This window comes from Vipera ursinii (genome assembly GCF_947247035.1).
Source record: "Vipera ursinii genome assembly, chromosome: 12".
NCBI lineage: Eukaryota > Metazoa > Chordata > Lepidosauria > Squamata > Viperidae > Vipera > Vipera ursinii.
The window spans coordinates 9983871-10008807 of record NC_139525.1 but is presented as its reverse complement, the minus strand read 5'-3'; the positions used below and the strand labels follow the sequence as shown (position 1 = coordinate 10008807).

Genomic DNA, 24937 nt, shown 5'->3' with positions numbered 1-24937 from the left:
CACGGAGAATAAAGAGAGAAAAGCCGATCCGATTGAAAAGAGGGAATATCTCAGCTAGAGTAGCACACTGTGGTAAATGCTTTATTTCTTTCATTGCATTTCTTCTTCTTTGCTGCTATTGCTAGAAGAAGCAGCCGAGAAGAGCAAGAGTAGGAAAATGGGTGTTGGAGGGAAGGAAAACCAGGCTCGCAAAAATCCAGATGCTGGCGATTAGCAATAAATAAGTATGTAAATACAAATAAAGGAAAAAAGGAAATGGACAGTGTTCCACATTGCAGGTGGTTGCCAACTCTTGCGAGCCTTCAATGATCTCGTGTACTTGACAGACAGAATTTTATTTCGGTCATTGACCGATAAATGTACTCTTGATAAAATGGACAACACAAAACTATCCAACTAACCGGAAACACTTAGCCACCATTTGTAAGCAAAGCTTATGCCTAATAGAAGTAATAGAAATAAATGTATCTTGAACGTCTATCAAATAGTACAAATAACAGCGGTGAGAGTGTTCCCGGAAGTGCAATGGGGCTATTTTTTATTTTATTTTTTAAAAGTGTGGCGGTTCTGTGAGAGCGGATCAGCAATCATGAGGACTAATTTTTCATAGGAAATTTCTCTTTTGTAATTGTGTCCAAATTGAAAAATAACAAATCAGACAAAATGGAAGTTGGTTTCTCCAACAGGCTGGAGAAGAATAACTTTGATAGAAGAGAACATTTGTAGCTCAGGGTTGACTAGGCAGTGCTCTCTGAGCTGGGTGGTTTTCATGCAGATGTTTCATTACCCAACTAGGTAACATCATCAGTGTTGGAGTGGTATTTGCAGGGTAAAGAAGGAGGAGGACTGTGGGGTGGTGGTGATGATAAAATAATAATAATAATAATAATAATAATAATAATAATAATAATAATAATAATAATAATAATAATAATAATAATAATAATAATAATGTTCAAAGGGACCGTGGAGGTCTTCTAGTCCAACCCCCTGCTCAGGCAGGAAATCCTCTACTATTTCAGACAAACGGTTGTCCAGTCTCTTCTTAAAAACTTCCATTGTTGGAGCACCCACAACTTTTGGAGGCAATTCGTTCCACAAATTAATTCTTCTAACTGTCAGGAAATTTCACCTTATTCTTGGTTGCTTCTCTTCCTGATTATTTTCCATCCGTTGCTTCTTGTTCTGCCTTCAGGTGCTTTGGAGAATAGCTTGACTCTCTCTTCTTTGTGGCAACCTCTGAGATATTGGAACACTGCTGTCCTGTCACCCCTCATCCTTCTCTTCATTAAATTAGACTAGGGTTTAAAACTAGGGTCCTTGGTGCTCTCTGAGCTTGGTGGTTTGCAGATGTTTCATTACCCAACTAGGTAACAACATCAGTGCTACCGTTGTGCTAAGATCTAGCACTGATGAAGTTACCTAGTTTAGTAGTGAAATGTCTGTAAGAAAACAACCAAGCTCAGAGAGCACCAAGGACCCCACAAGAATCTCTCTTGGGTACAATCAGTTGGAGCAATTGCTGATGCTGGCCAGTATGGGAACCTGATGCCAAAGAATACGGAATCATAATTAAGATGACAGAAGAAGCCACCTTAGTTCTTGTCTCCATATTTTGTAAACCCGTGGAATAACTGCTGTTTGGGCTAGAAAATATGAAGAAGACGTCTGATCCATCTGGGACAAATAGCTGCTGAGAGAGGCAGTTCTTGTTTTGTCAGAAATTTTTTGCTGTTCAGGGTGGATCAATGAACATTTATTCATATGAAAAAATTCTATCCTGATTTTTTTTTGAGCCCAGTGCATTGCTCAGGGCTGTTTATAGAACTTCTGAGATCAATGCACAGTTTAAAGAGTTTAAAAGTTGGGGGGAGGGGGAGGAGTACAAGTCTAAAATCACTTAGAAGAAACAATTACCCACATACACACACAAATACACAATTCCTAATAAAAATGTTAAAGCTGGAAGATGCTGCAGTTAGCATCCAAGCTTTGTGTTGCTTATGGAAACTACTGCGTGTTTTTTTTTCTTCCTAAAAACAAAGACTTTGATGAAGAACATTAGCAGACAGAATCATAGTGCAGGAATGAAGCATAGAACCATAGGGCTGGAAGGGACCATGGAGGTCTTCTAGTCCAACCCTCTGCCCAGGGCAGGTATGAATGGATCGTATCAATCCAATCTCCTGAACATTGCAGAATTCAGACTAGACCATCTTCCCATAAGGAAGAACCTTCTAGTTTGCTCTACAGAAATGAAACATACAGAGCTCTGTACTGGTTTCTGGGGGGAAAAAACAGCACAGGATGGTGTACAAAAGTCCCAGGGAACTTTGTAAAGTTTAATTTAATTTAAAATTAGTAAAATTGCAAACCTGGAGTTGCAGAGTTCTGGGGTGGCCAGAGAGAAGATCCTAACTTTGTCCTAATCGAACATGCTTCTTTCACATGTGAGAAGACCACTCTGGTGGGAAGGAAACAGCGTTCCATGCGCCTTTGGCATCTAGTTATGCCGGCCACATGACCACGGAGACGTCCTCGGACAGCGCTGGCTCTTCGGCTTTGAAACGGTGATGAGCACCGGCCCCTAGAGTCGGAAACGACTAGCACACATGTGCGGGGGAACCTTTACCTTTACCTTTAAGGCATTGAGAGCTTTCAAGATCTTTTAAAGATTTCCCTGTATAAAATAACCATAACATAATCTACTGTGGATATAAAACAGGTGTCACCATATTAGATTTGCTTTCATAATGATTGTTGCATTAAGAAGAAATGTCCTTTGAGGTTTTCCTTCCTTCCTTCCTTCCTTCCTTCCTTCCTTCCTTCCTTCCCTCCCTCCCTCCCTCCCATTCTCCTTCCTTCCTTCCTTCCTTCCTTCCTTCCTTCCTTCCTTCCTTCCTTCCTTCCTTCCCTCCCTCCCTCCCTCCCTCCCATTCTCCTTCCTTCCTTCCTTCCTTCCTTCCTTCCTTCCTTCCTGCCTTCCTTCCTTCCTTCCTTCCTTCCTTCCTTCCCTCCCTCCCTCCCTCCCATTCTCCTTCCTTCCTTCCTTCCTTCCTTCCTTCCTTCCCTCCCTCCCTCCCTCCCTCCCATTCTCCTTCCTTCCTTCCTTCCTTCCTGCCTTCCTTCCTTCCTTCCTTCCTTCCTTCCTTCCTTCCTTCCTTCCTCCCTCCCTCCCTCCCTCCCTCCCTCCCTCCAATTCATCTTCCCTATAAGTATTCCAACACTCTTCTTAACTATTCCTAAGTTTCACACTGCCCTTTTCCAAACTCAGAACAGATATTTTCAGCTCTGACCAGCATTCCATAGACTTTCCAAGTAGCTGGAACAATAGTGGATGAAATTGGAACAGGTGTTTCAAGCTAAAATGATGTTTTGAGATTGAAATACAGGGTTAGGTTTGCAAGAAGAATCATCCGTTATTATTTCATTCTGTATTGATCAAGAGATAAAGGGCACTGTACATGTTTGGATTTATTTCTCTCCCCTCCCCCCACCCAGTTCTGCTTGAACTACATTAAATATCTTTCCATTGACAAACAGAGAAGTTAATGAATGTGAATGTAACACCAGTGACGATCCTGTGCATAATTGTTTTTAAGGGTCCTTGGTCATTTTAATTATTTCACTTTGCACAACCTACTGCTAGCATTGTTAGAAACGTTATTACTATGCCATTTTGTTTTGAAGATCCATTTGTTCTCCTGACCAAAACAGTTGTGCCTTGCAATATTTGAGATACAGTATTTTAATTTAGATAACTTATATATTTATTGATAAAGTTGGTGGAGACAACTTTGGGTGGTGGGAATTGGATCTAAAAAGGCAGGAAAATGGACACTGGGTGCCCACATGGATGGCAGAGGATAAATGAAGATATTAGAGCATTATTTAGTAATTCAGTATAGGGTCCAGCTCAGCCATTATTCCTTAAGTACAATATTCCCACTTTGTACTATATCAACGCTTTTAACAATGTTTTTCTTTACAGACATAAGAACTTTGTTTTTCCCTGATGAAACCCACGTAAAGGTTGCAGAGCTCAGGACTCTTCAGATACAAGGTGTTTACTTCTATTTGTGTCTTTTGTGACTTAACAACGCATTTCTTTTCTCTGCAACAGACACTTGCTATATTTAACATGTGGTTTTGGTATTGGCTATTCTTTCGTCCAGAAACTCCCTCTATCTTGTCTATCTCCTTGAGTGTGATTTTCTGAGGAATTGATTTGTTACTTTCGGTTGGAGTTGATTTAGAGGAAGAATTTATTTCTACGGTCGGCCATAGGAAACCGCATTGGGACGATTCTGAAAGCCAACTTGGGAGTGTGGCTTCCATTAGGTAAAGCCCAAAGGGACAATTCTTTATTTTTGGAAGAATATTGAACAGTATTATTATGGGACCCATTTCCAGATTATTTTTTTTAAATTGAAAAGCAAGAATGCCCATTTTTTCCAGGTCCCAGTTCATTTTTACATGGGATAAAGTCATAATCTCAGAAGAAGTGAATTGAATTGATAGTGTATTAAAATCAGAGAAAAGGGTTTTTGTTTTTTTAAAATTATTTTTCCAGCCAAGAAGTAGTGCTACTACTGAACCCAGAGCGGATGGAGCCCATTAAATGGTTAGTTTGATTGTGTGTTGTCGCTGGGGTGCGGGGTGGGGGTTATTATTTTTATTTTTCTTCTGGTTATTTTCTTCTTCTTTTTATATGGTGTTTTGATATCCGTGTAAGCCGCCTTGACTCGCCACGTGCGAGTAGGCGGGAATATAAATTTTCTAAATAAATGAAAGTAAATAAATAAAAACATACAGCTACAAGGGAACCCAAAATTTCCATTGCTAAGCAACACTGAAGTCTCTACTGAAGTCAATAGTGCTCCGTTTTACGACCTTTCTTGCCACAGTTGCTAAGCGAATCACTGCAGTTCTGAAGTGCATCAAGTGGTTATTAAGTGAATCTCACTTTCCCCCATTGACTTGGTTTGTTGGAATTCGGCTGGGAAGGCTACAAAGGGTGATCACATGATCTCGGGACAGTGCAACTGTCATCAGGGCATGCTGGCTGTCAAACAGGTCTAGGGCAACTCACCACGGCCAACTCGACATTGGAGAAGGGTGATCAGCATGAGATTAAAACAAAATAGACCAAAGGATCGAAATAAACTCAATACCACTTCATTAAAATTCACTTTTCAATACTGCCAACCATCATTGGGAAGCACCCCAAGCAGGGTCCATGACAACTCACCACGGCCAACTCGCTGTGGGACAAGAGTTACACTGTTATCGTAGAAATGATGGAAGAGAATCATTAAAGAAAGGATGCCAAAGGGGGGACAAATGAATTGTTGAATGGTCCTGGGGCGAGTTGGCCGCGGCAAGTTTGCGCATTCTGCTGTCAAGCATACAAATTTTTATCACTTGTCTGTGGAGATGCTGAGAGGATGGAGGTCGACGTTGGTCAACATTGGTCATTATTGGTCAACAGTCATGAAAGGAGGTCAAAGGTGATCAACAGTGGTCAACATAGATCAGCTGTACTCAACTGCAGTCAATGAAAGTCAACAGATGTCAACATTGTTCAGCAGAGGTCAAAATTGGTTAATAATAATCAACAAGGGTCAACTGTGGTCAACGTTACTCAACTGAGAATTGGCCTCTTTTTCCAGTGCTGTTGTTACTTCGAATGGTTACTAAATGAATAGTTGTAAATTGAGGAACTACCATACACTTCTAACTTATTTTGATTTAGGATACCGTTAGGGCCTTCACGTAAGAGCCGTGCCGTTATCTTGCCTGCCATAACCAAGGCAAGGATATTGATTCAGGGTGAAAAGATTATATCGATCATTGCTTATTGGCAGCAATTAGCTAGTCAAGTGTCCACAATTGAAGATCCCTCTAGTTTTCTTCAACTCTGAAGGTGAGCTGTCATTCGCTGGGTTCGTAAAACAGGCTTAGTTTGTGGTTTCTTGATTTTGTAATCTCAGTCATTTGTGGTTTATTCAGTAAACATTGGTTAAGCGAACCAAGGCATAATATGCTATATGAATGTGCTGGGATTTTTTTGAAATAGCTGAGAAACAGATTCAAGACTTGCGCATCCCTTCCTTGTATCCCTGCTAGAAAATGCAGCTTTTATGATCTATTAATCTCAAATTGTGCTCTTCAAAGGTGATGTAGATATAGGAAGACTTATTATAGATGCTCACAAAGTTGCTCGAGTTATTGAAATAGGCTACAGGTAGTCCTCGATTTACAACCACAGTTGAGTTCAAAACTACTCTTGCTAACTGAGACATTTGTTGAGTGAGTTTAGCCCCATTTTACGACCTTTCTTGCCACAGTTGTTAAGTTAGAAATATGGTTGCATAAAGTGAATCTGGCTTCCCCATTGAACATTGCTTAGTCAGAAGGTCGCAAAAGGTGATCACATGACTCCGGGACACAGCAACCGTCATAAATATGAACCAGTTGCCAAGCAGCCAAATTCTGATCATATGACCATGAGGATGTTGCCCTTGTTATAAGTGAAAAATGGTCATAAGACACTTTTTCCAGTGCCCTTGTAACTTCGAACAGTCACTAAATGACAGATGGCCAAGGACTGTCTGCATTTCCATCATGTCCTGTCAGGTTTAAGATCCAATCTAGGGAGATGGACCGATACATGGAAAGAATGAAAGATCTGCATGCTTTATTAGCAATAAATAAGTATGTAAACACAGATAAAGGAAAAAAGAAATAGAAGCTAAAGGTAAAGATTCTCCCGCACATGGGTGTTAGTCATTTCCAAGTCTAGGGGCCGGTACTCCTCTTCGTTTCAAAGCCGAAGAGCCAGCGCTTGTCCGAGGACGTCTCCGTGGTCCTGTGGCCGGCATGACTGGACGCCAAAGGCGCACGGAACGCTGTTACCTTCCCACCGTAGTGGTCCCTATTTTTCTACTTGCATTTTTACGTGCTTTCAAACTGCTAGGTTGGCAGAAGCTGGGACGAGTAACAGGCGCTCACTCTGTTACGTGGCACTCGGGATTCGACCCGCCAAACTGCCGACCATCTGATCGACAAGCTCAGCGTCCTAAAGAAATAGAAAGTGTTCCACATTTCAGGTGACTCCCAACTCTTGTCAGCCTTCAGTGATCTTGTTGTACCTGCCATGAAAATCCTGAAATATTATTCATTTCGGCAGACAGAATTTTATTTCGGTCATTGACCGATAAAAGTACAGTCGATAAAACAGACGACACAAAATGACCCGCTAACCAGAAACTCTTAGCCACCATTTGTAAGCGAAGCTTACACCTAATAGAAGTAATAGACATAAATTTCTATGGAATGTTTATCAAATAGTACAAATTAAAGTGGGGAGAGCATCCCCTCCCTCCCTCTCATCTTTCCTATAAGTATTCCAATGCTCTTCTTAACTATTCCTAAGTTTCATACTGAAAGATGTGCATGATTAGATGGCCCGAAGTTAGCAGGGCAAAGAGGGAGAATAGAAGTGGCTATAGAGCAGCTTAACCTATGAAAAAAGATGGATGTTTACGTAATCCTCACATCTGGCTCATCTGGATTAGCAGTTAGCGGATGGTAGAATGAACATGGTCACGACGGTCAAAAAACAATACGTCTCAGTTGTGAACTTGGCAGAAAAAAAAGTTGAACGTGTCCCGTGTACTCGGTTCAAGGGTAAAAAAAATAAAAAATGAAACTAGATATTTGGCTAGTTTCTTTTTACTTTTTCTTGATGGTGCTTCTATAATCTTTTAATTTATTTTATTTATTTATTTATTTTATTTTATTAAATTTATATACCGCCCTTTCCCGAAGGACTCAGGGTGGCTTACAGGGCATTTAAAACAACCAGTACAAAAGTTAAAAACAAATTAAAAAAATATTAAATCATCCCTAAAATTAAAAAAACCCAGTTAAAAATTCTCAGCCTGGGCCGGAGAGCTCAAAGAGCCAGGTCTTCAGGTCCCGGCGAAATGTGCGAAGGTCGGGGGCAGTCCTAAGCTCCACGGGCAGCTGGTTCCAGAGGGCAGGCGCACCCACAGAGAAGGCCCTTCCCCTGGGTGTTGTCCGCCGATAGTCTTTTATCGGCGGCACCCTGAGAAGACCCTCCCTGTGGGAGCGCACTGGACGAAGAAAAATAAAAAGCCATCTGAATCTTTGAGAAAGAGTAGATTATTGAAATTATAATAAAAGAATAATTTGAAAGGGGGGAGGGAGAAAGAGCCAGTCATTTGGGATTTGGGGAGATGTATTTTAAGCCTTATTATTTTTGAAAATAAGTTTTCTGTTTAAAAGGCTATAAAAGCTAAGTCACTTACGAGAGAGGCTGCTGTTTTTTCCTCATCTTTGGATCCTGCTATTTTTCTGCTATTATTATTTTTTAGCTTTGCACGAATAGCTGAATCTTTATAAACAGAAGCTAAAAGTAATTGAAATATCAACGGCATGTTGTATTTTAATCGGTTTCGTCATAAACGTTCTTCCCCTTTTCAGAGGAGGATCAAACAATCGGACGCAGCTTTATGCCTTTCCCCGTAAGATCATCTCAACCAGAAATTTTGCAGCCTCCCTACTTTTTCACACTTTTATGCCATCTCAGGGGGAGGACCTTAGGAGTGTGAGGACCATCAATCTATTCTCTATGTCAGGGGTCTTCAAACTTGGCCCTTTTATGACTTGTGGACTTCAACTCCCAGAATTGCTCAGCCAAGTTTGAAGAGCCCTGCTCTATGTCCAAAAGGCCTGGGATTAAAAGCCAACGTCACAAAACAGGGGAAAAAAACCAACCCCAAAATATCTTGATGTACAAGCGGTCGAAATTAAGATGCATTCTGCAAGACAACCTATAAACAAGGGTCCAACTCTTCAGAGTCCATTTCATTCACCCTGCTTCTCATTGTCACCTTGTACAAACAGGGAACGTATAACTTGCTAGCCATTGCAACAAATCTGGTGATTTTGTAGGTTACCAAGAAGTTTTGACCTGCTGGAGCATTGACAATCAAGCTTCCTTCCTAAATTAATGTTCCCATTGTTGGGAAAAAAATGAGACGACAATTTTTTCCTGTGCTTGGCTTGATATAAATCTCAGAGAACCGCAGATAATGGGAAGAAGCACCCTCAATCACTCCAAAAAATAAATTGCATTCTCAACAACATTTCAAGAAATCCCTCTTCTAGAGCTATTTAGAAGAAACCACCTCCAAATCAGCATCATCTTCTGAAAATAGGGAGAAAAATAGGAATCTGTTTTACAGAAGAATACTTTTTTTTAAAAAAAAAATGGCAAGCAGCTCTTGGCGACTGTTTAAATGAAAAACAATCAAGATATTTGATTTGCAGATTCCTAGGTTTAGTGTGGTGAGGCCTGAGCGAAAGGGCTGGATCTCTCCATCTTCAACATAAAAATCTCATCAAGGTAGCTTTTCTATTTGCAAACAACTTTAAACAGGGGGAATTACCTGTTTGTTTTCTCTGAAATCTGTTAATATAATCTCAGGTTTAATATATTGATATCCGTGGGCTAACTAAAAACTGTGAGTGTGTGCACACATTTATTTGTTCAGACAAAATGACTGCATAAACATTATTATAAACTGTTTACTCTTCCCACCAAAACGAAAGGGAGGGGGTGGTCGGGACAATTTATGTTCACTAATACAATTTCTCATTAAAGCTGCTGCCAGGTAGATTTAAAAAAAACCCTCTTGAAATAGTAAGTAAGTGGGAAATTAATTCAACAGTTTAATCTAGAGCTAATAACAGTTGCAAGCTCTGAAAGAGATTGCTTCAGCAGGGAGTTAATTAACAGCTTATTCCCTATTTGATAAAAGTAATCCACACTAATTCTAGTGTAATTTACCTCAATGTAATATAAAACCACAAGCTGCTTCTAATGCTGGTGGTAATTAGGCTTACATTATGGTCATGCTGACAATGGAAGAGGCATTATTATTAGTAGTAGTAATAGTAGTGGCAGTATTAGTGTTGCTATTTACTACTCTTGCAACGTAGGTACCCTTGAAAATATTATTTGACATTTTCTGAATGGACGTTCCACCAGGACTGGTTTTCATTGAACAGAAGGGGAGGTTGCAAATTCTTGAAAGATGGTGTTGGTGTTGGGGCTTGTTTATTTACTTATTTGTTTATTTATTAGACTTCTTTGCCACCTATGTAGCCTGAAGGTGGCACTGGGTGGCTTACAAACATTAAAAGCCTATAAAAAAATTAAAACAATTTTAAAAACTCCCTTTTTACAACTCTGTAGTCCCTTAATTTGGGGCACAGTTGAGGCAACTGGATGGAGCTGAGCATTTACTGGCTGGATGCCCTTCCTGATGCCTACGTGGAGTTCACAGCAGATATTTTTTCTTTGTGCCCTGAGAGAGAATTAAAACTCATAATAATAGAAATAAGACTAGCACTGATGTTAACCTAGCTGAAACATCTGGAAGAAAACCACCAGGTTCGGAGAGCACCGAGGGCCCCCTCATTTCAACCCCGAGCTACAAATATTCTCCTTTTCTTGGTACAGTAATTATCGGCATTGACAAATTCACCTTCAGTCAGTTGCAAAAGGCAGCTTTACTGGGAACAGGTTACATCCTGCAACGATACCTCTAACACCATCAAACATCCACATCTGCCTGTTCTATTTAAACATTCCCTCTCTTGATTAAAAAAAAAGGGGGAGAAAGCTTTTTATGGTCCAGATTCTAGATATTTCACCTTCATACCAATGAGAGGACATTTGACAGTCAGCCTTCTAACACAAGAACTCAATGTGTTATTTAATTACCTGGTACTGTTTATCATTTGAGTTTATTGTAACCCAAGAAGAGTTCAGCGTTATAGTGTTTTCAGAGACACAGAATATATGAGCGGATAAACCATGACAAATAAAATTGTCCATATATTCTCTTCTTCCTCCTCCTCCAAGTACAGAATGTCTTCATTAGTCGAGGTTTTTCTCTACAAATAATCTTGTGTCCCACACAAACACCTTTAAAAGTTTCTGACATCAGGTCTGCAAAGCAATCCTCCTCCTCATAAAATAAACAAATTTCAAAATACAGCCCTGGAACCTGGGAACAATTTTTGTTCCCTCTCGCATGGATTTTCAAATGAATAATCGGCTTTCTAACTTTTTTTTTAAAAAATGCATAGATTAAAAGAAACTGCTAATTGCTTTCAAATGCACTGGCTGAGTTGATGTCTTATAACTTAAACAACAGCTTTGATTGAAACAGGGTTTGGCAAGTCATTAGGGCTCCGGTTTGATGTTGAATCGCTTTTAAATGTTATGGAAAATAAAGGAAGTGAAATTACCAAAGAGGTGAATCTTGTAGTCTGTTTCCAATAGAGATTCTGTAAGGATGAATTTACTTCGTTGTATCTCTAAACCTCTTTATTCCTACAGGTAGTTGTCAACTTACAACCATTTGTTCAGCAACCATTTGCAGTTATTGAAAAAGACTTATAGTCGGTCCTCATATTTAGGACCATTGCCCTATCCTACAGCCCTGTGATTGGGTGCTTGGCAACTTGCAAGAATTTATAACAATTTCACTCTCCCAATGAAGGAGAATATTTGTAGCTCAGGATTGAAATGTGGGGTTCTTGGTGCTTTCTGAACTTGCTTGTTTTCTTGCAGATGTTTCATTGTCCTAACTAGGTAACATCAGTGCTAGAAGGAGGGGGGGGGTATGTGTGTATGTGGATTGGAGGAGGGAGGAGGGAGGTAACAAATTCTAGGATTACCACTGATGATGTTATCTAGTTGAGTAATGAAACGTCTGGAAAAACAACAACAAGCGAGCTCAGAGGGCACCAAGGACCCCACATTTCACTGTCACAGGATCATGCAATCACCATTTGCAAACTTCCCAGCCAGTTTCCAACAAATAAAGTCAATGGCGGAACCCAGATTCCCTTAAATACTATGCAATTCACTTTACAATTGCAGTGCTTTGGTTAACAACCATGGGAAAAGTCACAAAATCGGCTGCAGCTGAATTAGCAACCACCTTACTTAACAATAGAAATTTTGACCATAAGTCAAGGACTACCTGTATTTGCTTCGTTGGATGGAGAAGACGTAGAGTATGCTTTTCCAGGACGTTTCCATACCTTTGTCTCTTGGACAAAATGTCCCTATTGCAATGACATCATTTACTGTATCTAACAAAGGTAGGCGGAATTATATTTTTTGGCAGCTGCAGTGTGAAATGTTAATACCACTTTACAATGCCTTGGTAAGGCCACAGTTGGAATCCAGCATCCAATTTTGGTCACCACGATGTAAAAAAGATGCTGGGACTCTAGAAAGAGTACAGAGAAGAACAACAAAGATGATTAGGGGACTGGAGGCTAAAACATATAAGGAACGATTGCTGGAATTGGGTATGTCTAGTTTAATGAAGAGAAGGACGAGGGGGGACATGATAGCAGTCTTCCAATCTCTCAGGGGCTGCCACAAAGAAGAGGGAGTCAAGCTATTCTCCAAAGCACCTGAAGGCAGGACAAGAAGCAACAGATGGAAACTAACCAAAGAGAGAAGCAACCTAGAACTAAGGAGGAATTTACTGACAGTGAGGACAATTAACCAGTGGAACAGCCTGCCTCCAAAAGTTGTGAATGCTCCAACACTGGAAGTTTTCAAGAAGAGATTGGCAGGTACTTCAAACTGCCAGCCCACAGGCCAGATGCGTCATGTCAAAACTGCGCCCACCCCATTGCCGGCAATGGGGAAAAAGTCGCGATACGTCGTGTGACATGTGACATGCCTGGTATAGAGTTTCCTGCCTGAGCAGGGGGTTGGACTAGAAGACCTCCAAGGTCCCTTCCAACTCTGTTATTCTATTCTATATGTAAAGATGACCTTATGATCATTCTTGGAAAAAGGGTTTTTACAGACTACATGCATTGTGCTTTTGTTACTAATAGGAATAGAAGAGAAAATTATTTTAGAAAAACTAAAATAATTAGTTTTCATTACATCTAGATCTGTAGCTGAGATTCAAGGGCCACAATTCACTCCTGAAAGCTCTGATTGAAGTGTGATTTGGCCCCACAGTTCATCAAAGGTTGTTAATATTTTGTGACGTTTAACTTGGTGGTAGGAAGATATAATTAAATACATGACTGCAGGCAAACCATACGAACTATATTTAATTATAATTAAACGTAAATCAAATTTAATGTTTCGCCTTGGTCTTTCCCATTCTTTTTGAGAGTGTAGCCCTTAGTGCACCATTTAAAGATAGTGTATCCAATCTGGGCTAATGGTTATTAAATAAAAGGTGGTCATTTGCAAAAGGATACAATTAAAATTTAAAACGGCCCCATATGAGTTTTGCTCAAATACAGTCAGTCATATGTAGGCCTAACATATTTCAAAATTGTATATGTTAAGAGCCATGATCAGAGTTTGATTAGCAACGTCTCTCAAGGTAACAAAAAAAGAAAGTCAGGCTGCATTTCCTGCTTATCATCCAGTTTAACTTGGCAATCAATATTTGCAGAGATTGTTCAGTAGAACTAAATACAGCATACAAGTCCAAGGAGTATTTGAATTAATTCCATTTAAAGTCTGCCCCTTCCCTTCTGAGGTCTCAGAATTGCTTATATGACCTTTGCAAATAATCTCACATCTGCACATTTTATTAATCAATGGTGAAGTTGACTTCTCCATCATCTGTCTGCTGAGTGATGAGAAAGAGAGCTTAGATATATAGATATAGATAGATATAGATTATATAGATTAAATATATATAGAGATAGATAGATAGATATAGATTATATAGATTAAATATATATAGAGATAGATAGATAGATAGATAGATAGATAGATAGATAGATAGATAGATAGATAGATAGATAGATATAGTTAGATTAGATATAAGATAGAGGGAGATACAGATTAGAGATATAGATTGATAGATTGATAGACAGACAGACAGATAGATAGATATGTATAGCTATAGATATGGATTAGATATATAGATATAGATATAGATATAGATAGATCTCACTCAGCAGATGGATGTGTGTGTATTTAATTTAATTTAATTTAATATTTGCATTTGTATACCGCCCTTTCCCTGAGGACTCAGGGCGGTTTACAGGGAATTAAAATTGAAACATACAAAAGTTAAAACCAATTAAAAAAGCATTAAATTCACCCTGTAGATTAAAACCCCAGTGTATGCATATAAAGAGTGATAAGTTAAGGGCTCTGTAGCATCAAGATGGTGCATTCCTTAAAATTTGCACACCCAGGTGCAAGGCAGATGTGCAAAGGGAAAATGGATAGTGTGTTTATACTGCAAATGATTGCATTTTATTCTCTCCAGGGTTCTTTTTATGCATGATGAGCATAAGAATAATCCATGCTTTCAAGTAACGTGCTAAAGGAATGAATAAATATGACAGGATCTCTATTGCTTTGAACCTATTACCGTGTTGCCCCCCCCAAATAAAACCGGGTCTTATATTATTTTTTGCTCCAAAAGACGCATTAGGGCTTAAGGAGGACCTTCTCAGGATACCGCTGGTTAGGGAATGCCGGCGGGTTATTCCCAGGGGAAGAGCGTTCTCTGTGGGCGCGCCGGCCCTATGGAACCAGCTCCCCATGGAACTTAGGACTGCCCCCGACCTTTGCTCATTCCGCAGGGACCTGAAAACTTGGCTCTTTGAGCTGTCTGGCCCAGGCTGAGGGGTTTTAATTTTTATTAGGCTTTAGTTTTAAATTTCGGGGACTTTATTTAATTAATTGTTTTAATCTGATTTTAATTTTTGTATGTTTGTTTTAATCTTCCCTGTACTCCGCCCTGAGTCCTCCGGGAATAGGGCAGTATATAAATTTAATAAAATTTAATAAAATAAATTTTCCAGTTAGGTCTTATTTTCAGGGAAATACGGTATTAAATGCATCCATCTGGCTGACAATCTTAACTGGGGCTTATTTTGGGGGTGGGGCTTATATTACAAGCACCTGAAAAATCGTGCTAGGGCTTATTTTCCAGTCGTGTCTTATTTTTGTGGAAATACGGTAGACAAACAGACAGTGTACAATCTTTCAACTTCCTTGAGAATTAACAGTATGGGTTGTCGTTGTTTTTTTAGTTGTCCAGTTTATTCCAAAGTAAGATGCAAGATCGTAGCTATGTTTGATTTTATTTTTTTAATTTTTTCTTTTGTTTTGTTTTGTAAATAAAATTCGAACTCTCATCGAGCCAATAAAAACATAATTGCATTATACTGATTCAGGTCTTTTAACTTCTATACTTAGACGAACTTGCTTAGAACAGCAGCCCTGAATGTCAAAAGAGATTTTGTTGAAAGGAAGATGCCTCTTTTGCCTTCTCCCAAGCCAGTTTCTGAAAATAAATGCATAAAATATGAGCAGAAAAGCAAAACAAAACCCATAAGGAGAAAAAAGTAATTGCTTTAAAAAAAAGATTAAAATGCATTAAAATGAGAGAGAGAGAGAGAGAGAGAGAGATCCTGTGTCTCTTTCTGGAGGAAACACCAATAGAAGGATACTGATGGAAGAAAACGTTGATAGTGCAAGAAAAATGTTATTTCTGGGGCATTTGCCCCAGAGGCTTAGTGATGGTTTGTACGGTCCTGGTAGGACAGAAATTGTCAGGCCTAAACCTAAAACCGTCACTTTGTTGTTGATGTTCAGTTGCTAAATTGTGTCCCGTTCTTCACAACCTCGTGGACCATAGTGTGCCAGCTCCCCCTCCCCCCACAATCCTCCCGTCTCCCAGAGTTTGCTCAAATTCATGTTCATTATGATGACACTATCTAACCAATTCATCCTTTGCCATGCCCTTCTCCTTTTACCTTGACTTACTGTACAACAGTTCACGTAGTGGCTATTCGAAGTTGCATTTAAAAAAGTGACTTAAGACCATTTTCCACACCCGGAAAACCATTCTAGCTGACTCATATTTATGACAGTTGCAGTGTCCTGGGGTCACGTGGTCATCTTTTGCAGCCTTCTGAGAAGCAAAGCCCATGGGGAAGCCAGATGTATTTAACAACTGTGTTACTAGCTTAACAACTGCAGTGACTCGCTTAACAGTTGTGGCAAGAAAGGTCTTAAAATGGGGCAAAATTCACTCTAGAAACTATCTCACTTAGCGGTAGAAATTTTGGGATCGACAGTGGTCGTAAGTCAAGGACTACCTGTAAAGACGACACGGTGGATCCAACTGAGTCCAGTATTTTATTTGCTCATACCTAACAGACAGAATGCGGTAGCTTAGTGGGTTAGGACGCTGAGCTTGTTGATCAGATGATCGGCAGTTTGGCAGGTCGAATCCCAAGTGCCGCGTAACAGAGTGAGCGCCTGTTACTCGTCCCAGCTTCTGCCAACCTAGCAGTTCGAAAGCACGTAAAAAAATGCAAGTAGAAAAATAGGGACCACTATGGTGGGAAGGTAACAGCGTTCCGTGCGCCTTTGGCGTCTAGTCATGCCGGCCACATGACCACGGAGACGTCCTTGGACAAGCGCTGGCTCTTCGACTTTGAAACAGAGATGAGCACCGGCCCCTAGAGTCGGAAACGACTAGCACGCATGTGCGGGGGAACCTTTACCATTACCTTTAACAGACAGAATCTTGCCAGACTAAAGTTATAAGCTTGTAACTTAATAGATATATCCTCAGAGATTCTAGGACGTGGTTACCCAGAAACTTTTCCTCTCTCCCCATCCAGTTCAGGACCGCATAGTCTCTTGTCTTGGCCCTGCTCTTTGGAATGGGTTGCCTTGGGAAGTTGTGGGACTACTGCCATCCTTCTCCAGGTTAATAGAAATCCTATTGCAATGGCTTGCCACTTCCAACTTTGCAGGCATGTTTGGTTGCCCCACCACTTCCTTCGGCTTCAGGGATGAACCCTTTGATCCCTCAAGAACAGCAGCCAGGAACACAACCTTTCCTGACAACTGTTCTGTACCAGCCTGCTAGCGGCCCTGCAGAAAAGGCAGGGACAACCCCTTTACAAAAAGGCAAGAGGCTGGAACTAAGCCCGCCAAATTTATTGACACAAAACAGAGCAAACAGAGCAAAACCAAAACACGAACCATGAAACAGTTTGCCTTCAGCAAACCAGCCCTCCCACACATTCCCTTTTTAAACAGTTCAAGGTGTGGCTTCTCTCTGCCTCCTTCCGAGGTGCCCCATTGCCTTCCTCTGTTTACTCCTGATTGACTGCCTCCTGTGTCGGGCGTCCTTGAACAGGGCCAGCTGTGGGTCATCTTCATCCACGCTGTCAGGCTCACACAGCTGGGTCTGCGTAGTGACCAGATGAGAGGGGCCTGGCTGAGGGCTCTGCGAAGCCTCAGGGCTGTCCTCTGCAGGCTCTCCAACACCCCCTCCTCCTCTTCTGAATCGTCTGACCCAACTGCCGAACCCACAGGCTGACCCTGAATCACAACAACAACCTCTGACGCTTAATTAAAGGTAAAGGTTTCCCTGTCCAGTTGTGTCCCACTCTAGGCCCCAGTGCTCATCTCCCGTTTCTAGGCTGAGGGAGGTAGCGTTGTCCAAAGCATGTGGCCAGCATGGCTATACACCAAAGGCTCATGGAATGCTGTCACCTTCCTACTGAAGTGGTACCTATTAATCTACTCGCATTTGCATGCTTTCGAACTGCCACGTTGTTACTTAAGTGTTAGCCTGTTTAAGATAGGCTAGCACAGACATGTCAAACACAAGGCCCGGGGGCCGGATAAGGCCCGCGAAGTGGTTTCATGTGGCCCCTTAAGCCATCCTGGAAACAGTGAAGGAATGGCCCCCGCTGCCTTGGCCCTGGCCCAGAGACCCTTCTTCTGCCAGAGACCCCCAGATCTGTCCCACTCCTGCCCTGGCCCCCATAGGCACCCTTGATGCCAATGATGTAGAGCTGGCCATGCCCACCCAGTAGGCCATACGCACTCCAGCCATGCCCACCCAGTAGGCCGCGCCCACCCTGGCCATATCCACCCGGCCCTCCTAGGGCAACCACAATGCTGATGTGGTTTGAGTTTGACACCCATGGGCTAGCATTTAACTCGCCCATCTTAAGCAAGTGCCTTGCTTTGTCAGCTTTTGTATCTGAATGGGTGTGCCCTTGCTTAGAAAACTTCAGCAAGCAACCACGGTTAAGAAAGCCCACCTCGGTGCAATTTGCCATGATATCTGGCTGCTGTGTTTATTCAGTCCAAGGTGTGTACATATTGATGCCTCCGTGCCAGATGGTGCTATCCCATGATACCCCATATAAAATATAATATATAAGCATTTGTATCAATAATTCAGCCTCCACAGCATAAATCAGTCACATGGCCTGTTCCAGCAGATGGGGAATGCCCTTTGATTTTCATACTAATAACCTAATTCATAAAACATCGTTTTGCATATTTCCCTATCGCGTTATCCTGTACGTTAGGAGGTAGAAAGTGCCACGCTTGCAACTTTCCTTGCCTGCCTTCACGGCTTGCATTAGGGCAGGCTGTCGAAGAGGCAAAAATAATGTAAGGTTTCTGTGATGAGAGGGTTTTTCACAGGCTGCAGACAGCTCCTTCCCCAATCTTGGTTCTGTGGCTGAAGGTCAGATAAGAAACAATGGATGAAAGCTGGTCAAGGAGAGATTCAACCTAGAACTAAGGAGAAAGTTTTCCGACCGTGAGAACAATCAACCAATGGAACCACTCGGCTCCACAAGTTGTGGATGCTCCATCCTTGGAGGTTTCTAAGAGGAGACTGGACAGCCACTTGCCTGGAATGGCAGAGGGTCTCCTTCTTGAGCAGGGGTTGGACTAGATGACCTCCAAGTTCCCCTCCAACTCTGTTATTCTGTTATTTATCTTAAGAGTAGCAAGATGCTTTGTAGAAGGGAGCATGTTTTCTTCACACAGGGAAACATTTTGCAGTGAAAAACGTTGATTCACGAGCTCCTGCTCACCGTCAGAAGAAATATAGGACACAGTCGTGTTATACTAAGCTCCACAACATTTATTAAAAGCACAGAAAGCATGACTTCATTTAGTCCTACAGCAGTCAGATTACTTTATCTTCTTTGCCTGTTATGCTGTTTTCAAATTGCTTTAAACTGTTAATGTATATAAGCGTTAATATATAAGCGTTCTTAGAACGCTTATTTTGTTGGCTCATTTTATTTCCTAAACCCCACCCCCCTGCCCCACTCCCGAGGTAGATGTTAAAGTTTTACAAAAGCTATTAATTTGAAACAAAAACAAAGCGAAAACACCCCAAACCATCAAACTGAAGGCAGTTCATTTTGGCCATGATATCACTCACAAATTGAAGCATTATAGCAAAGCTAAACAATGCCAAATGGATTTTGCTGAGATCAAAAGCCAAACAGAGTTGGTTGCTTTCATCTCCACTGTTCCATTTACTGGGGAGCCTGACCTTAGTCAAACATCTATTAAAGTTAGCTTTTTGATCTCTCTCCCTCTCCTTTTTTCCCCCCACCCCTTGCCTTTTCTCCCTCCGTTTTGAAAAAAAAGAAAGGGGGGGAAAAAGTCAACCTGAAGACATTTCTTTCCAGGGACAATCCTACTATTGTGTTAGACATTCCAGCGGCATCTAAGTAAATAGGATTCTCTAACATATCTGATAGAACTCTGGTTAAACAGGACAATTATTTTTTGTGATTAAGACAAGATTAAAAAGGAAGGCTTCTTCAGAGGCTGTTAAATGGAACAAGAAATGTTCCCCTCAGGTTATTAGAAACCTGTTAGCTGGTCAATCCCCCTCCCTGTTTGGTCCTTTGATTAGGAAAACAACAACAACAACAACCCCTCTGCTTTGTAATTTGATGACAGGTAACTGCTCCATTGTGATAACCGTTCCGCCTTCATTGTCCAACGTTTGCCGATTTTTAATTAGGAAAAAGGATGGCTGGCTACTAAATGATGAGAGCTGTGGTCAGGTTTCACAGTGCTTCTAAAAAAAAAAGATGATTGCTATCCGTCCCAAATTGCACAGAAACTGACGTGCGAAGAATAGAATGGAACTAGCAGAATTCAATGGACCTATCCACTGAGGTGTGCAAAGCATGAGAACTCTATTTCTTTTGGATTATTTCAAACCAGTGTTAATTGATGGGACGAAACTCAGAAAACTTTGAGGATTTCAGAATAGCAGAATTGGAAGGGACCTTGGAGGTCTTCTAGTCCAAGCCCCTGCTCAGGCAGGAAACCCTATACCAGGGGTGTCAAATTGCCGGCCCGCGGACCAGAGCGTCACGGAGAAACTGCGCCCATCCCATTTTTGGCAATGGGAAAAAGTTCTGATACGTCACGTGACGTCGCGAGTTTGACATGCCTGCCCTATACCATTTCAGACAAATGGTTGTCCAATCTCTTCTTTAAAACTTCCAGTGTTGGAGCATTCACCACTTCTGGAGGCAGGTTGTTCCACTGGTTAATTGCTCTAACTGTCAGGAAATTTCTGCTTAGTTCTAGGTTGCTTCTCTCCTTGATTAATTTTCGTGCATTGCTTCTTGTCCTGCCTTCAGGTGCTTTGTTTTATTTTTTATTTTAATCCCATTTATATCCCGCCCTTCTCCGAAGACTCAGGGCGGCTTACAATTTAAGCACAAACCAATGTGCTTAGCAATAGCCTTCATTCTATGTATATGCCTGCTTATTAGGGCTTTCGCCCCCCCCCAGTGGCATTATTACAAAGTCAGCTTAATTGCCCCCAACAATCTGGGTCCTCATTTTACCTACCTCGGAAGGATGGAAGGCTGAGCCAACCTTGAGCCTGGTGGGACTCGAACCTGCACTAATTGCAGGCAGCTGGTGTTACTTAAGGACGCATTAGCCCACTACGCCACCAAAGCTCTTTGGAGAATTGGTTGACTCCCTTTTCTTTGTGAAAGCCACTTAGATATTGGAATACTGCTATCACGTCACACCTAGTCCTTTTCATTAAACTCAACATACCCAATTCCAGCAACTGTTGTTTACTTGTTTTAGCCTCCAGTCCCCTAATCATCTTTGTTGCTCTTCTCTGCACTCTTTCTAGAGTCTCTTTTTTTTTACTTTGTGGCGACCAAAACTGGATGCAGTATTCCAAGTATGGTCTTTCCCAGGCATTATAAAGTGAAAAGCATAAGGACTCAAAAGAAATTTCTTTGTCTCTTTTTCTATTAAAAAAACAACTCTCTGGACAGCAAGTGATAATGGTTAATCTTGCTGATTGCTGTCAACCTCCCAACCTACAGAAAAAGTGGCCAAGGGGAAGATTTTATGTTTTCTAACGTTAAAATAGTGAAAACCGTGGAAGAACAGTTTTATCACTATTTTTTTAAGCCCGTCTAACAGACGCTAAGCTTAGCGAAAGTTCCTTGATTGTCTGTGTAATGTGCACAATGCATACATACAGAGCAACACACCCATTTGAATTGGCCTCTAGGTTGCCTTCTGCACCAGACAACACGTCGCAAAGCTCAACTCACACCTGAAACACAATTGGAGGTCTCTAATTTTCTCTAATACCCAGGAGCAGGTTTGGTGTAGTGATTAAGAGACCAGGCTAGGAGCCAAGAGACTGTGAGTTCTAGTCCTACTTCAGACACAAAGTCAGTGAGGTGATTCTGGACATGCCACTCGCAGACGTAGGAAGAAAGCATTGCTGCAAATCTTGCCCGGATAAAGAGGAAAGATGTAGACTTATCACCAGATATAACCCTTAATAGAATTAAACACAGCTCCATTTTGAAAATGGAGCAAGAAAAGAACAGGAAGAGTGGACCTGTGCTTGTTTTTTTCCGTTTATGAATTATGCCCCCACACTTTTTTACATGCTCCTGACAATTTAATCTCAACTTTCCAAAGCTTCCACACAGGCTTTGCGTAGTTTAGGCTCAAAGTTGTTGTTCACCTGTGCTCTAAAGAATCCCTTGCCCAGTAAAAACATGAATTTGAAGTCTGGAATGACCTGATGGATCCCCTGTGAAAATACTTCCATATTAAGAGGTGGTCAGTGGTAGGAAAAGTTTTGGTTATTCAAGCTTTGCTGTTCTTTGCTTTGCTTTGCTTTTGATTTGTTCCACCCGAAGTTGATTCTTAGTTGTTTTGAGCATTTCCTAGAAAGAGGAAGGTGACATATGATCTGCCTTATGCTTCACTGAACTGAGAATATAACAACTGAAGCCAGATCTCTCTCTCTTTGTTCCTTTGGAGCAATCTTTCTCTGCCTCTTTGTAGACTAGAGGCAGGAGATGGTTTACCCACGGAGAAACTCTAGACAAAAACAAGATGTCAATTTGGGATGGGGGAGATGAAAAATTCCAACCCACAATTTAAGGAGAATGGTTGCTGATTCTTCTGGGTGAGATTTGACCTTGAGGGGCAACTTTAAACAGAATCCTAGCACCTCTACTTCATAGGGACCGTCTACACCAGGGTTGTCCAACCTTGGCAACTTGAAGACTTGTGGACTTCCAAATCCCAGAATTCATTCCTTCCTTCTTTCCTTCTTTCCTTCTTTCCTTCTTTCCTTCCTTCCTTCCTTCCTTCCTCCCTCCCTCCCTCCCTCCCTCCCGGATTCATTGGCATTTCATACATAGTTTTGGGGATTTCCTTGACATGCGAAACATTGCAGCCATGGCTTTGCTTCAATACAATGATATAAAATATTCTAGAATACCAAGTGATTTCAGAGATTTTCTGTTTAGCTGGTTTCCCTCTAACCAATCTCCTCCTCCTCTATTTTCCCCTTGTTTTTTTCTTTCCTTCTGAAGTCTTACATTCTTCCTAGTGATCCTAAACCTCCAATGGGTCAGGCGGTCAACTCTGCAGAATAAGAGAAAGGTTGCTGGAGTGGAGCTCACGAAAAGTATTAAGTTTACGATCCTGACAAATCATTTCCATAGCTGAGCCTCTGTAAGAAATGAAAGATGTCATGAAATCAGCCAACCATTAGACACAGGCCTCTGAAAGGAAAGGGAGGAATATGTGTGAATGTGTGTGTAGTTGTGTGGATACAATCACAGCATCCTCTCTTTTTTTGGTTCTTGATTTTGTGGCTTCTAAATAGGTTCTATTTTGCAATGTGGCGTTGGTCTTTCGGCCTTTCACGCATTACTCTTCTCTGCATGGTTAATATAATTCTGCTAACTTAATTTTTCATATGGCAGCCACGAATAAACTGCCAAAATATGCAGTTAGGAGCACATGGGCAGTTTTTGTAGATTCAAAGCAGGGGTCTTCAAACTTGGCTTTTTTGTGACTTGTGGACTTCAACTCTCAGAATTCCTCAGCCAATGTGTCTGGCTGAGGAATTCTGGGAGTTGAAGTCCACAAGTCATAAAAGGGCCAAGTTTGAAGACCCCTGGTTCAAAGGGTTTTGTCTGTCTATCTGAAGATTGTAGATTATAACAGGGCTTCTCAACCAGTGGTACGGGTACCACCTGTGGTACATTGGCACCTGGCAGGTGGTACGCGACCATCCTAGAAAAGTAGTAACGGGGGAGGGGAATGAGCTGAACCGATGGCAGCACCACACAAGCCTGAGCGAGAGACGGCTGGAGCTGCAGGGTTGTCAGGGCTCAGCGAAAGCACCAGGATCAGCGCTTCTTCGGGGCTGTCAGGGCTCAGCGGAAGCGCCAGGATCAGCGCCAGGCTCCAGCTGGAGCGTGGCGCTGATCCTGGCGCTTCTGAGCCCAGAAGAAGCGCCGATCAGCTGGAATGTTGCAGCATCTCCAGGCTCTTGTGATTTACACTCAGATCCTTGGCAACTGATTCATATTTATGACAGTCACAGTGTCCCAGGGTCATGTGAAGTGACCAAAACCTGCTGCAACCACACAGCAGACAGGGGGAATAAAAACCAAACACCCCCCCCCACCCCACCCCCGCTGCCAATCCTCAACAGAAATGCTCACAAGAAGGAAAACCTTGGACAGGAGGAAGAGTACCGCCAGGCAGGCAGGCAGGCATCTTGCTCGGGGGCTTGGGGGCCACTTTTTCCAGTGCCATTGTAACTTCAAACAGTCAACTATTGTAAGTCGAGGGCTACCTGTACTTCATCACTATTTTCCTTTTTTTTTTTTTGGTCATCATGTTTTTGACACCTTGCTAGGCGACTGGTGGTACTCGGATGTTGCCCTATCTTAAAAGTGGTACAGTGGGTGAAAAGGTTGAGAAGCCCTGGATTATTACACCTGAGACAGTGCTATAACCCTGACACTTGTTGCATTGTATTGTGTATCTCTCCTTTTTCTCACTGTTCTGTCCAAGGTCCTGAAATCTGAGCTGCCATCTTAGGCCTCCAGAATGAATTGGTAGAAACGTGAGGTGGTAATAAGTGAAAAGCATTCTATTTTTAAACCGTCATTCTTTTTAAAAGTCCACTTTTCTGAAAATAAAAATACCTTAGTACATCAGGCTGGACCTGCAGCAAAATGCGTCTATATATGTTTGCATGCATGTATGTAAAGCAGAGATAGGCAATTACTTTTCCCCAAGGGGACAGATGAGAAATTGGGACTGTTCTCAACTAATAGGACTGTGAAGATGCATAGGCACGCCTGCATGTATGTAATTTTAAGAAAAAAAAATAGCAGCCCCCTTCAAAATGAAAGCAATGCTGTTGGAGTGTGTACGTGGTGTGTATACGTATTTACGTTTGATGTCTAATTTCTGATTGACCTCATGTGGGCAGGACAGGGATAGCCAAAGGGCTGTATGTGACCAAGGGGGCCATAAAATAGCCAGGTCTGGCTTAAAGGTAACCTTAAATAACAGGTAGACTTGCTTGCAGATTGAATTGATAGAGAAAACTCACTGCTTCATTCTCTCGCTCTCTATTTTTAGTCTTTTTATTAAAGTTTAGTATAAGACAAAAAATAAACAGAAACAAAAATTTCAGAAAGGGGAAAGAAAAAA

The 24937-nt window shown here is 41.5% G+C and overlaps 1 protein-coding gene across 1 annotated transcript in view; it reads left to right on the top strand.

The window, feature by feature from the left end:
* Window positions 1-24937, top strand: part of DACH2 (dachshund family transcription factor 2) — a gene marked incomplete at both ends in the record, with an annotated part of 260062 nt that overhangs the window by 137427 nt on the left and 97698 nt on the right. Inside the window, one exon of the mRNA XM_083372037.1 lies at window positions 3992-4063. Within this exon, the coding sequence (XP_083228163.1) occupies window positions 3992-4063 (72 nt within the window). The remainder of the gene's footprint in view (window positions 1-3991; window positions 4064-24937) is intronic.